Below are 15,162 nucleotides of genomic sequence, written 5' to 3' on the forward strand. Positions count from 1 at the left end.
GAGTCCCTCAGGGGCGGGGTGGGCTGGAATTTAAAACCAATAAATATTAATATTTTTCTTCAGGGGGCAAATTTTGCCTAAACGGGATACGCAAGGCCTGCCTGGCACCCTGGCAAGCTTGCCCTCGAAGCGGCATCTGAGTTGCAGAACACTGGAATGCGGTGGCCCCGCGAGGCTCAAGGGCCGGACCTCCTGGCCAAGGAGGAGCAGCAGCAGCAGCAGCTGTTTCGCGCTCATGCCGAGCCTCCCATCCGCTGCGCCGACGCCGCCATCACCCCCACAGGTTGGGGTGCTCCTCCGCCACCCGGCTTTTGAACAAGGTGATTTCGTCCAAGTGCATCATGGGAACGTCCCGGATGATCTCCGTCAAGTCCTCGTGCAGGAGAGGGAAAACAACCACGTTCAAGGCGGGCCGGCTGGCCTGAAAGCTAAACCAGACACAGAAGAGGTTAGGGGGTCAGGGCAGAAGGAAGGGGAGCTGGGGCGGGCGTCAGAGTCCACAGCATGGGAGAGCAGCCGCCTTACATCATGTGGGGCCCCCAACGCTCCCTAAAGCCGCCCCCCGTCTCCCTTCCTTAGTCAGAAATGAATCACTCTCACTTGCATTCCAGAAGAGTGTTGGTCTTTCATGCTAAGAAATCACCCCCTGGCAGGGTGGATAAAAATCAATGGTTTTTTTAAAAATAATAATAATAAAAATCGGATTTTTTTATTTAAATCAGTTTTTTTTAAAATAAAATGCTTTTTGAGGAAAATATATTACCATCCAAAGGTTGTTCCATCATGAAATAATGTAGAATAAGGTTGTAGAATAAGGTTGTATATGTTTAATTTTTGGGGTAAATGAATTCCATTAATCCATTCACAATGTCATGCTCTTCCAGAGGTTTTTGTAAGATTATTGGGCAGTTTCTCTGCCTACAAGATATTATCACAGATGCTTGGTTTACTTTTGCAGTTCTCAAAACTGAATTTGACTCAACAGAGATCACATGCCTCTTCTTCACACGCAAAAATGTTATAACATGAACAGAGTTGAGAAAAAGAACCTTAATCCTATTGTTCTACAAACCTATGAATACAGAAACAACCCCTTCAGTGCTAAGTTTCAAGAAGTTCAGTGAATAGAATAGAAACAATATTTTTTTGATTGTTTGGAGTGGGCAGTATTTAAGTTTTTCATGTGTAGGCTGGGCTGACAGTCTAAGTTTCTTAAAATATATATATTTTGTTTTTGTTTAGCCAAATTAGTTAACAAACAGGAATGTTTGTTTAAGCAAATAACATGTGCTGTAATGTTACTGTTTCAGTTGAATAAATCTATTTAAATTGTTATTATTAAGGTAATGATTATTTTTCTCCTTCCTAAGTACAACAGTAAAGTTGTCCAAATATGAATGATTAACCTATTAAACTGGGGATAAAAAACTAATGTGAAAAGTTGTTATTCTAAAAATCTTCATCTAATTGCATATTAAAGTATACCAGCAAGAATTAGTCTTTAGGTAGAAAACTATGATTTAAATCAAGCCTTACTGACTAGTGATTTAAATCGTGATTTATATCGTGATTTAAATCAGTTTGATTTAAATCAAATCCACCCTGCCCCCGGGGTATTTATTTCAGAGTTTGTCCATCAAGCCCAGAGAATCTTGCTTCTGATTAAAGCTGCCTAGGATTTGGAATTCCCATCTGAGACGGGCATGGTGGAAATGTCTAAGTGAGAGCGCTGGCAGTGCCCATCCTGGAACCCTTGACAAAATCACCCCTGAGGGAATGGGACCCTCGACATGGAAGAAGCGCTTCCTGACCTTCCAGTATGCTAGCCAGTGATGGCGAACCTATGACACACGTGTCAGACATGACACGCAGAGCCCTCACTGCTGGCACGCGCCCCATCGGCCCATTTGCGCTGTTGTTGTCGTCCCCCCCAAAAAAAATTGTTCTTCCGCTCCTCCTACAGCTTGCCTCCGCTACAGCTTGTCTCCACTGTTAAAACCCGGATCCTTTGTTGTTGTTGCTGCTGGTAGCCAGAGATTAGTTATTTTAACCCTTTCTGTGCTGTTTTTTTCTGGCGCTTTGGCAGACTATGTCGGTGCTGCGTGTTAGTTCCAGCGAAAGTATTATTTGTCATTTATTTCTGTTGACACACCAAGCTCAAAAGGTTGCCCATCACTGTGCTAGGCAGGCTTCTCAGCTTTTGTAACAGGGGCAAGAAACATGTACGCTACCAGCTCCCAATTCCCACCCAGGTCAGGTCGGGGTGGTAGCAGCTGGAGCCCAGCAACATCTGGAGTTCCACAGGTTCCCCAACCTCCTCCTAGAACCTGTGAAATAAGAAGTGGCCTCCATCGGAGGAGTCCTCCCTGTGGCTTTATTGCAAGAGCCGCGGGTCCAAGTGCGGCTAAAGACGGACCCATACAGAGAGCATGCTTCCTAAAGCATAGCAAGCCAGGGGGTTGAACCAGAGTGCAAGACAGGTGCTCAACCTCTCAGCCTTTCCCTCTTTTGCTTGGATCCTGGCCTCGGCTTGTGGCTCCCCCCTCCGCCCCCCTGACACTTCATTCACTGCCCCTTAACTCTGGCTCACTTCCACAACTCTTAATACCTCCTGTCCTTGATTTTTTTGCCACGCCGCTAATTTTGCTGCATTGAAAAAAAGGAAAAAAAGTAGACCACCATAAATCTCCCCTCCCCTGGACTTTGGGAGTGGAATTAATGCACGGAGAGAAAGGACTGCGCCAGCAGGGCTGTAATTGCAGAGAAAAGGGCTGCTGCAGCTAAGCCCCCCTCCCCTCCACACACACACACACAATGTTTACCAAAAGGGGTGGAGGGAGAAATCATTTAAAGCTGGCTTAGGCAGAAAGCCCTATATGATGATAGCCACATAGGGAGGCAATAGGACACACAGCAGGAGGGTAAAGATAAGGCATGCTGGGAAACTGGGGAGGGAGGAGGGAGGGAGGGAGCGCACACACAGAGCAAGTTAAAATATTTGGCATTGGTTGCCAGAGGGGAGAAGAAGATCGGATCATGACTGTCTCCACGCAGGAAGGGAAGAAAGCGGGGTCAACCGGAGCCATAAGCCAAGACCACAGAATCAATTGAGGGGCACCAGGACCCTTTTGCCCTTGCCCAGGGTTTGCTCCTTGAACTCTGCACTTTTCAAACCCCAGGAGAGTTGGCTGCATGTTCCTTCTCCCCCCCAAAAATCAATCCCGGGGACATGTGCAGCTCTGCAAAAGGGTGGCTCTCGGGGAACAAAGCAAACAGGGGAAACTGCGTTCAGAGGAGCTGCTCGTGCAGGGACACGGCGGGCAGCCTCCTCCCCTGAGAGCAGGTCACTCCGCTGCATCAGGAGCCATCCAAAGGTCAGGTTGTGGGGGAGACAACGTTTTCCACCCCCAGTTTGCAGGCAACTGGGAGAAACGGCTGCCCCTTGGCTCAAAAAAGGGTGTAGAGGTGGGCATTTGACCACAGGGCCGCAAGTACCTGGAAATATTGCCGGCCATACTGGTACTTGCCCTGTTATGTGGGGAGCTGTCATTGCCCACCCCTAAGCCACCAGTTCTGCTCAACAGTCTCCGGAAAAGGTACGCTCGCCACTCTTTAAATTCCATGCCCACCTTAACGCAAGGCAAGGCGATGGTTTATTTCTACTCTGTCACGGCGCCTGGCAGGGTGTGGAATGAGGACTCTCTCAAATCCGACTCGGTGACTGCAAGGACAGAACCCAGCTGTGCCGTTACTCGGGATTAATGCACACAGAATAACAATGGCCAAAAGACACCATAAACTCGCTTGAAAATACAGAGCTGACAGGAGCCAGGAAACGCCAGCACCCAAGGCATGGTCCTTCTTTCATAGCATGCTTTTAAGGGGTCGCTTCCGTTTCATTTTCACCGCTGTTCTTTTACTTATATGCATAATCACTCTCAAAGCAGCTCATGGGAAGAGTAAAGGACAAAAATCAATATACAGACAGAACAAAAACAGAGAGGTAGAATCACAGTCGTAGAGCTGGAAGGGACCCCAGGGGTCCTCTAGTCCAACCCCCCGCAATGCAGGAATCACAGCAAAATAATCCTTGACAGATGGCCACATACATTGATAAAAATGCCAGATTCATTAAACATCTTAAACAAACTCATGTTTATGAATATCAGGGGGAAGGTTCTTTGTACCAAAATGTCTGCTGCATACAGACATGTAGCATGTCAGGGAGAAAACTTCTAGCCCAGCCTTCTCCCTTCTTAATACAGTAGTTTTCTATACGCAGGGACTATTTGTCTTTATGGGGTATGGAGGAGAACGTGATCATATCACTTCCAGCAAGTACAAGCCTTAAAACTGAAGGTATGTCCTAATCCAGACTTGCAAATATGTCCGCAAAAGTACCCAGCTTTTGTTGGCACCCGTCTGTCTCGAGAGACAATGGAGTGCACCCCCGGAAGTGAAGTCAAACAGTTGTGTTTGCAGCACCCACAAAGTGGCTTCCCTGGGGCACAAGCCTGGGCCGGGTGTCTGGAGGTCCTGGGCTGCCCAGCCAGCAAGAACCACCACCCCCCCTCGGCCTTGCTGATCTGCTCCAAAGGAAAGCTCAGCCATTTGTTTAGCACCAGCTTGGAGTTGCCAGAGGGAGGTGTACGATTCAACCGCCTTAGGGAACCCACTCCAGATTTGTGTAGGGCTTACTCCTTAGACTTTTCTTCTCCCAAAGACGTCCTGCAAGGCAGTGGAGGTTTAGGATCAGTTTTCTTTCTCCTAGTTGGGCTACCTTCCCATGTGGACGGGCAGTATTTTCCAAACCATACTGTATGCTTGTGAAACGTAGACCACTTATAAACGCCATCTCCAACTCCTTGAGAGCCAGTGTGGTGTAGTGGTTAGAGCGGTAGACTCGTAATCTGGGGAACCGGGTTCGCGTCTCCGCTCCTCCACATGCAGCTGCTGGGTGACCTTGGGCTAGTCACACTTCTCTGAAGTCTCTCAGCCCCACTCACCTCACAGAGTGTTTGTTGTGGGGGAGGAAGCGAAAGGATAATGTTAGCACTTTGAGACTCCTTTGGGTAGTGATAAAGCAGGATATCAAATCCAAACTCTTGTTGTTGTTGAAAGATTCCATCAACGGTGTCTCTGAAAAGTTTTACGCATCACTTGGGAAGAGAGGCGAACTAATGCCAGTGTACTGGAAGAAGCAAAGATCACCAGTGTCAAAGCAATGATTCTTCAACATCAACTTCGTTGGACTGGTCATGTTGTGCAGATGCCTGATGATCGTCTTCCAAAGCAACTACTCTATTCCGAACTTAAAAATGGAAAGCGTAATGCTGGCGGTCAACAAAAGAGGTTCAAAGACTCTGTCAATGCAAATCTTTAAAAATGTAGTATAAACACCAACGATTGGGAAACACTTGCCTGCAAGCGCTCCAATTGGAGAACAGCCTTTACCAAAGGTGTCATGGGTTTGAAGATGCTAAAACTCAGGACAAAAGGGAGAAACATGCTAAGAGGAAGGCACACTTGGCAAACCCTCACTATTGTCAACTCCCAGACAGAAACCAATGTCCTCACTGTGGAAGGACGTGTGGATCCAGAATTGGCCTCCACACTCACTTACGGACTCACTGTTAAGACCGTGTTCATGGAAGACAATCTTACTCGGCTACAAGGGAGGGATCGCCAAAGAGAGAGGAGGTTTTCCAAACCTACCTGAAGATGCCGGGGATCAAGCAGGTCCTGGGCACAAGAGCAACTCTCCCCTCCTGTGGTTTCCATCAACTGGTACTCAGACTCACTGCTGCCTCCGGCCAGGGAGGCAAAGCAGAGCCATCATAGCAAGTAGCCTTATCCACCACAAATTTCTCTAATCTGCCTTATAAATATATATCTAGATCTAAACATATAGGAACAGATTTCCATACCCAAATCAAACGCAATAAATTAATATCACAAGAGTTCCAAGTGACACAAGTGGGTTCAGATTCTCCCGAACCTTATTACTCCAGCATATTATTATTAATCCTCCTTTCTGTCCCCCAGAGTCAACTTTAAAGCTCATGCAATCAAATTGACCGATTTCCCTAGCCAGCTGACGGCACCGGTTAAAATAGTTTCCAAGGATTCTCTCTATCAAATGATTTATCAACGAACAGCAGAAAGAAGAAAAGACACCACTAAAAGATACAAGGACAAACGTAAACGTACACATTGCCCAAACCAACAAGATCAGCCCAGCCATTCAAGAAATTGAAGTGGTAGCAGCAGGATCTTCAAAGCACGACAACCACACTCAACTCATCCCAGTGCTGCTTCTGGGCATCAGGGGGCAGAGAAATGGGAGCCAGCCCCGGGGGCAGAGATGACTAGATACGGCACCTGTTTGGTGCACAGGTGCCAAGCCTCCAGCATGGGGAGCTGCCACCTGGGCACACCTGAAATCCCACAGCTGCAGGGCGGCCTCTGTGGGTGCAGAAGTGCATTGTTCTCTGTCTGTCTTTTTCTTTCTTTCTTTCTCTCTCTCTCTCTCTCTCTCTCTCTCTCTCTCTCTCTCTCTCTCTCTCCTCCCACAACTCCCCTCCGACAGTGAGCTATGCTGCCGAGGTGAATTCTTACATTCAGAAAGCTTTGCGGTCTCAGAATAGATGGTGTTGGACGTGCGCCAAGACTGATACCCAAGGAGCCACTTCCTAAAAAAGGGAAATGTGAGCGGGCAGCTGGGAGTGGCAAGGATCAAAGGGAAGCAGCCAGAGGAACCTTATCAAATCTCAAGGCCGGGCGCTGCCACAACAAGCTCAAACAGACTGGGAAGTTGTTTTCCAACATCTTCCGCAAATTAAGAAGTTATTTCAATAATTGGCCAATTAAGCTTAATTTCTACTTGGGAAACACATTACAGCGACGGTTGATGCCTCTTGTTCTGCCTTCCCCCTCCTGCATACAGAGTGGGGAATGTTAACAAAAACAGGGTGCCAGGGCAAAGCTCCCGGGCGCAGAGGAAGGGGCTGCCCTGACCCAGACTTCAGAAAGAGGGGGAGAGGAGAGGAACTATCGAATGCCCACTGTGCCCTGCAACTGGCACCGTCCAAAATATCACGCCCAGAGCATATGGCAGGGGATGGGAGCTTTGGGCTGGCCACAGAGAAGCTAACGGGAATAAGGTGGGGATTTGGAAGTGCCCTTGGCATGTTTTGAAGACAGCACATATGCAGTGCTCTAAAAACCGCAGCAAGTTCCGATCTCTCATTCCTGTTGGGGGTTGTCAAAGGCATCTGCATCACCCTCGCAACAGGCTCTATGCAACGGTTGTGGAGAAAAGCTTGCTAACTGGTGGACATCATGTGAAAAGGGCTCAGAAACACCCAGGAGCAGACGGAGAGGCCTGGAAAGGCTGCAGACTTAACTAAGCATCCCTTATTGCCCCCATGCCCCCCCCAAAAAAAACTTCTGAATTACCAAGACGGCCTCCCCTCTGGCGATCTTAACATCCAAGAAGGTCTGCAGGGAAGGAGGCGGTTATCTTCAAGGGCAGCCCCACACAGAGCGCACTGCAATAATCCAGTCTGGAAGTCAGCAGTGTGGGGCGAACCATAGCCAAGTCATCTCTGCCCCAAAGCGGCCACAGCTGGAGAACCAGCTGCCCCCTGGCAAGCTACAAACCAAGTGAAACCCCAGCCAGAACGGTTACCTTCCCACCTCCTGGACTCGAGAACTCGGAGCACGTAACACCTCTGTCGTTTCAGGATTCAGTTCCCATCCATCTGCTGGCCCACGTCCAGCTCATCACTGCCTCCAAGCGTCTGTCCAGCACCTCAACCTCCTCTCCGGATTCAGATGGAACACAGAGACAGACAGAGCTGGGTGTCATCTGCATATGGGTCACACCTAACTCCAAATCTCCTGGTGACGGCTCCCGGAGGATTCTTGTAGATGTTAAGTAGCGTGGGGAGCAAGAAGGAATTCTGTGGGACACCACGGAAAAGCTCCCAGTGGCTTCCCACATCTACTGGAAGGGAACTGCCCTGGAGGTGGCACAGAAGCACAAACTCCAAACTCCTTCAGCTGCTCCAAGAGGATGCCATAGTCCAGGCATCCCCAAACTTCGGCCCTCCAGATGTTTTGGACTACAATTCCCATCTTCCCTGACCACTGGTCCTGTTAGCTAGGGATCATGGGAGTTATAGGCCAAAACATCTGGAGGGCCGCAGTTTGGGGATGCCTGCCATAGTCAATGGTATCGAAAGCCACTGAAAGGTCAAGAAGAACGGGCAGGGCTGCTCTCAAACTATCTTGCTCCCGACAAATGCCATCAACCAGGGCAACTAAGGCAGTTTCATTGCCTGAAGTCACGATTGCAATGGATCCAGACATTCAGTCTCTTCAAAGCATGCCTGAAGCTGGACTTCCCCATCCTCTCAAGCACCTTGCCCCGGGATCCAGGGAGGCCCTCTTAAGGAGGGACGCAGCAACACCTCCTTCAAGGCGGATGACACACATTTAAAAACAAACACTGCGCTTCTTCACGCAGCTTGTCTGCGCCCTCGGATCACAACAACCGAAACCGATCCGGTACGAACGGCAGAGGTTGCCCTCTAAAACACTTCCTGTCGTCCGCCATAGTCTTGGTCAAAAGTATTTGCAAAACCCCAAAATCCAGCTTCAATGATGCAGCAGCTAAAAAAGCCAATGCAATTCTGGGCTGCATCAATAGGAGTATAGCATCTAGATCCAGGTAAGTAATAGTACCACTGTATTCTGCTCTGGTCAGACCTCACCTGGAGTACTGTGTCCAGTTCTGGGCACCACAGTTCAAGAAGGATACTGACAAGCTGGAACGTGTCCAGAGGAGGGCAACCAAAATGGTCAAAGGCCTGGAAACGATGCCTTATGAGGAACGGCTTAGGGAGCTGGGTATGTTTAGCCTGCAGAAGAGAAGGTTAAGGGGTGATATGATAGCCATGTTCAAATATATAAAAGGATGTCATATAGAGGAGGGAGAAAGGATGTTTTCTGCTGCTCCAGAGAAGCGGACACGGAGCAATGGATTCAAACTTCAAGAAAGAAGATTCCACCTAAACATTAGGAAGAACTTCCTGACAGTAAGAGCTGTTCGGCAGTGGACTTTGCTACCAAGGAGTGTGGCGGAGTCTCCTTCTTTGGAGGTCTTTAAGCAGAGGCTTGACAGGCATATGTCAAGAATGCTTTGATGGTGTTTCCTGCTTGGCAGGGGTTTGGACTGGATGGCCCTTGTGGTCTCTTCCAACTCTATGATTCTAATGCATGGATTGCAGAATCTTTTTTTAAAAAATAATTTTTATTGATTTTTTAGCAAATGCAGAATCTGGGTTTCTGTACACCAATGTGAAATTTGAGGGTTTTCCTTTAAAAGAGCTACATACCTGCCCTTCTTGCAAGAGATGCACACCGCTTTTCCCCTGCATCTTTGCAGTTTATCCTCAAAGCCGCCCCACTGGGTAGGCCAGGCTCCGTGGACACAAGACTGGCCCCCAAGGAGCTGCTGAGCTTCATGGCCAAACTGGGGTTGGAACGCAGATCATGGCAACCCTCTGCCAAAACACTGCACAGAGCAAGGGGGTGCTAGACCTTGAGGAAACGCCTTCCAGTCAAGGGAGCTGCAGCCGCCGCTCACTTCCGCAGTGCTTAAAACTGGAGCAGCGGATAAGGGATGGAGCCAGGGGTGGCTCTTTAACCACCCACCCTCCCCCACTCCAGCAAATATTTGCCCTGCTAGAGGCAGGCACCTTGCGCCCCTCCAGAGATGAAGACAAGGGCCATCAGGCATAGGCAAACTCGGCCCTCCAGCTGTTTTGGGACTACAACTCCCATCATCCCTGACCACTGGTCCTGTTAGCTAGGGACGATGGGAGTTGTAGTCCCAAGACACACACCTGAATAGATAAACCCTCGGTGGTGAAGTGGTTTGAGTGACAGCCTAGGACTTGGGAGAAACCAGGGTTCAAATGAAGTGCAGCGGGGGTGACCGTGGGCCAGTCACTGCCTCTCTCAGCCTAACCCACCTCACAGGGTTGTTGTGGGGATTGAATGAGGAGGGGGAGAACCGTGCATACGATGTGTCTTGTAAAATGTTTCGATTTCAATTTATAGAAAACAGAGAGAACACATATAGGAAGAAATGAAAACTAAAACATGAAATTTGGTCTGCTCCTGGGTTTTTTTTATGCATTTCTTTCTTTTTTTATCCTGTATTTTCATGTTGTGAACTGCCCCGAGATCCACGGATGAAGCACGGCATACAAATTTAATACATAATAAGATAATAATAATGATAATGACAACAACCCGAAAATAGGCACACAGAATGAGCGCCGTCACACGTGGGTTAAAATAACAAAGTCCAAGTGAAGGATATTAGCACTATCCGATTATCAGGCATCGTTCCAGATCTGCCAGGCTTGTGGCGAGGCATGTCATGAACATCACTGTTCCGTTGTGTAGGTAATAAAGGAATGCCAAATGATATAAAAAGTGTCTGGAGGCTCCAGCCCTTGTCGAAATCCCATTGCGGCTATATTCCGGAGTGAGCGGTGAACCCCTTGCACCGCCCAGGAGCTCTTTGGAGATCAGCGGCGGGGTAAAAATCAAATAAAAAATGAGCCAAGCGAATTAAATAAGGCAGGTGAATCCTCTGCAGGACCCTTCGATTTTCTCACAACCTGCTCTGTGTGTGTGTGTGTGTGTGTGTGTGTGTGTGTGTGTGTGTGTGTAGCCCTCCCTCCTACCCACAACTAAGAGTGGAAGGCAGCAAGTACCGGTCCGGTCCCCACCCCCAGCAGCCGCATTTCAACAAGTGCCCATCTGCGCTCTCGAGTAACACAAGCCAAGGAGGAGCCCTCTCCCCCCCCCCCCGGCCTTTATTATTAATTCAAAGTGACAGCCTTACTCGGAGGGTTCCAAGAGAGCAGGAAGCCAAACAGACAATGAAAGCTGGAACGAGATCTTAAATGATTCACTACGCCAGCGATACATTAAGCCTTCCGCAATCGGAGGCGGGGACCCAGCCAGCAGACATGCTTAGGCTAGCAAAGAGGGATTTGGCAACCGCAGCAGCAGCCGCCGGCCCATGGCAAGCAAGCAGCGACCGAGGAGGAGGAGGAGGAGGAGGAGGAGGAGGGCAGGAGCCTTCTCAAGGTCAGGAAGGAGGGGGAGGGGGAAGGAGGGTGGAGGCAGGCAAGGGAAAGGGGGGCACAGCAGAGAAAATAAGTTTTAAATGAAATGCCGTTCAAGGACCACTGTTTACACTGGAAGAACACAAGATGTGGCTGCCTTACAAAAACCTTTGGTCCACCTAGTGCAGCCCTGCTTAAACTTCTGGGGCTTCAAGGCAGAGTGTCTCTCCCAGCCCTACCTGGTCGGGGATTGAACCCGGGACCTCCTGCTTGCAAGGCAGGTGCTCTGCCGCCCAGCTACGGCTGCTCTCAGGCCCCACAGAGCTGCAGCCCCAAGCCTGGCGGACCAGGATCCTTTCCCTGCCTGCTCCCTGGGTGAAAACAGAACAGCCGGCTGCGCTGGGAAGGCTGCACTGCGCCCCAGAATCCTCTTGGCCATGGGAATCAGGTGAGTCCAGAGAGCAGCTGCCTGCTCTGATGCTGAAGGATGTGCCACAGTTCCTCTCCGTCTGGGAAGCTGGTTGTTGAGGGGGGGCGCCAAGGCTGATGCTGCACCCCCAAACCTGCCTGCCTCCCCCGAGCGCCAAGCTGACACCCCTTTCATCTCCCCACCACCGTCCTTAAAACACACACCACTTACTTCACCTAACACAAGGCACGCATGTTCCAAAAAGAACCGGCGCAAAGTCTGCCACTGGATAGGAAAGGGATTGGAAACCTGCCTGCCTCTGGATACTGCTGGACCCCAACTCCCATCGGCCCCAGCCAAAGTGGACAGGGAACAGGGGGGATGGGAGGAGGAGTCTAACAACATCCCTAAGACCACAGGCAGAGTGTCAGGTTTCAGCCGTGGGACTCACATCAAGCCCTGCCTGGCTCTGTCCAGGGCTGAGAAGGCAGGATTCTGCAACAAGGGCGATTCCCATACCCAGGGCGAGCCTCTGACATTGAGGCCGGGTGGGTACCCAAGGCCAAGGGAGAACTGGTGCTGTAAAGGCCAGGTAGAAATCCAGCCCATCTGGAAAGGTGCGCTCCATGCAAGGATGCCCCAGGAGCAAGACCCTCCTCTCAAGGAGACCTCGGGGGGGGGGGAGGAATCAGCTGGGGGGTGGCTCCATCAATTCCCGCTCAAAATCCCCCCCAAAGAGCGGCTGGAGCAATGCCTTGGCTCTGGGCACTGCCTGCTCCCTGCCTCTGCCAACCTTGACCCTGGACTGCTCTGACTTGCCTCTCTCGTCACCCAGCCTGCTTAGACTCTTGGCCAGCCCTGGATCCTTCTCTGGCTACTGGCATGACTCCTGGCAAGTCCCCTGGTGGCTCAGGTGCCCCGAGAACAGTCAGAAAAAAGCACAGAACTAACAAGACTTCCAGGAAGAGAGCTTGCACCCGCCAACCACCCACCAACTCCAGCAAATGCTTCCAGCGGCCCAGATGCCCGCAAACTTAAGCTGCAGCCACACTTGGACCTACTCAGGAGCAAGCAGCGAGGAACGCACAAGTCCCGGGACATGTTTTGCGTGGGAGCAATCCCACTATCCGGTTTTCCCCTGGGCTCTGCAGAGAAGAGGCAGGAGCCCCCCTCTGCCTGCTCAGATTTGAAACCGCAGCAAAGCCAGAGACTCTCACACCTGTGCTCTGGCGTCCAAGGCCGAATGCCACAGAAAAAGCGCCTGACTTGCACACGCTTCCCTAGAAAGTGGCTGCAGGACAAGAGGGGGCATTTCAGAGAAGAGGCGGAGGAGAGGATGGCGATGCTTAATGAACTGCAGGGCCATCTCTGGGAGAGGGGGGGGGGAGAGAGAGAGATAAGAATTAAATATTTACAGCTTGACTAAACGACAATTAAAGGGAGTGGGGGACAGGAGAGAGAAGATAAATATTTTAAGGGTGCGATCACCGGAGCAGGGAGGGGAGGGAGGAGCTGCTGAGGGCAAGGCGAAGGAGATGGAGCTGGAGCTGGGAGAGAACCTGGGGAGGCTGCAGGAAGCCTCTCCTCTTAACTCTACAAGCCAGAGTGTGCCCACACTGCAAAGGCTAAGGGGCAGAGCCTGCATGTCCAGAAAATGTAAGCACAGAAGCAGAGCCTTCTGGATCAGGCCCTTCTAGTCCAGCATCCTGTTCTCACTGTGACCAACCAGGTGCCCCAAGCAGGATCCGAGCGCAAGAACCCTCTCCCTTCCTGTGGCTTCCAGAAACTGGTATTTCCATGATGGATTTGAAAACTACTCCTCCTCATCCCTGCAATGATTGACCCAGCAATGGAGGAACTGTGCTCTGCTCCTGCCCCAGAGGCGCTTTCCATCTACTCTTGCTTTGGGACAGAGCCCGGACCCAAAGTCCGTCCTGCTTCTAGAGCTCTCTCAAGAGACTGCCACGGCTGGAGTGGGCAAACTCAGTGCTGCGCCGAGTTATTGGCAGTGCATCTCCCTGGGCTGCAAAGGGTTCCCCCTTCCTTTGGAGAGGGACCGTTACTCCATGGTAGAACACCCCGCTTTGTATGCATGAGATCCCAGGTCCAACCTCTAGTGTTTCCCAGTAGGGCTGGGAAAGATCCCACCCTGGAGGCGTCCCTGCCCATCAGGGTCAACCTTCTGGCTGAAGGCTGGTGCGGACAATGAGTGAGATGGACCAGCGGTCAGTATAAAGCAGCCTCCCATGGCCACGTCAGGACTTGGCCAGGGGGGGGGATAGACCTTCCTCTAGCTTAAGCTTCACCCCCCAGGTTCTTCATGCAGCATGTAAACTGTGGAACTCTCTCCCACAGGAGGCAGTGATGGTCACCAACTTGTTGTTTAATCGTTTAGTCGTGTCCGACTCTTCGTGACCCCATGGACCATAGCACGCCAGGCACTCCTGTCTTCCACTGCCTTCCGCAGTTTGGTCAAACCCATGTTCGTAGCTTCGAGAACACTGTCCAACCATCTCATCCTCTGTCGTCCCCTTTTCCTAGTGCCCTCCATCTTTCCCAACATCAGGGTCTTTTCCAGGGAGTCTTCTCTTCTCATGAGGTGGCCAAAGTACTGGAGCCTCAGCTTCACGATCTGTCCTTCCAGTGAGCACTCAGGGCTGATTTCCTTCAGAATGCAGAGGTTTGACCTTCTTGCAGTCCATGGGACTCTCAAGAGTCTCCTCCAGCACCATAATTCAAAAGCACCAATTCTCTGGTGATCAGCCTTCTTTGCGGTCCAGCTCTCACTTCCACACATCACTACTGGGAAAACCATAGCTTTAACTATACGGATCTTTGTCGACAAGACAATGTCTCTGCTTTTTGAGATGCTGTCTCAAAAACTCGATGGACAATAGCAACAGGTCACCAACTTAGATGGCTTTAAAAGAGGATTGGACAAATTCCTGGAGGAGAAGGGGACTATGGATGGCTACTGGCCAGGATGACTGCTCTGCCTCCACAACTGAAGGCAGCAATGCTTCTGAACGCCAGTGGCTGGAAACCACAGGAGGCGAGTTGCTCTTGCGCTCGGATCCTGCTTGCAGGTTTCCCATGGGCATCTGGCTGGCCACTGGGAGAACAGGCTGCTAGACTAAAGATGGGCCATTGGCCTGATCCAGCAGGCCCTTCTTATGCTATCTGAAAACCTCCAATTCTTGGTTTGATCGTCTAGGCCAGGGCTCAGCAAACTTTTTCAGTTTTCAGACCTTGTGGGGGGCCGTACTATATTTTTTGGGGGGAAAGAACGGATTTCTATGCCCCACAAATAACCCAGAGATGCATTTTAAATAAAAGGACACATTCTACTCTTGCAAAAACACGCTGATTCCCAGACCGCCTGCGGTCCGGATTTAGAAGGTGATTGGGCCGCATCCGGCCCTGGGGCCTTAGGTTGCCTACCCCTGGCATGCTCTGGTCCATGGGGTCACAACACAGCAAAGCAAGGAGCCCTTCCATCTCCTGGGAGTGTAGTAAGACCAACTTCCTTTAGTGATCTGTTTATGCTGGCTGACATTTCCTCAAATCTGTACAAAACAGGCCCCAAGGCAGCCCAAAGTCTCT

The 15,162-nt window shown here is 50.5% G+C and overlaps 1 protein-coding gene across 1 annotated transcript in view; it reads right to left on the minus strand.

Moving 5' to 3' along the window:
* Nucleotides 1-275: 275 nt before the first annotated feature.
* Nucleotides 276-15,162, minus strand: part of FBXL18 (F-box and leucine rich repeat protein 18) — a gene marked incomplete at its 3' end in the record, with an annotated part of 30,440 nt that continues 15,553 nt past the window's right edge. The window contains 1 exon segment of the mRNA XM_035131741.2: nucleotides 276-428. Within this exon segment, the coding sequence (XP_034987632.2) occupies nucleotides 276-428 (153 nt within the window).

This window comes from Zootoca vivipara, chromosome 14 (assembly GCF_963506605.1).
Source record: "Zootoca vivipara chromosome 14, rZooViv1.1, whole genome shotgun sequence".
Taxonomy (NCBI): Eukaryota; Metazoa; Chordata; class Lepidosauria; order Squamata; family Lacertidae; genus Zootoca; species Zootoca vivipara.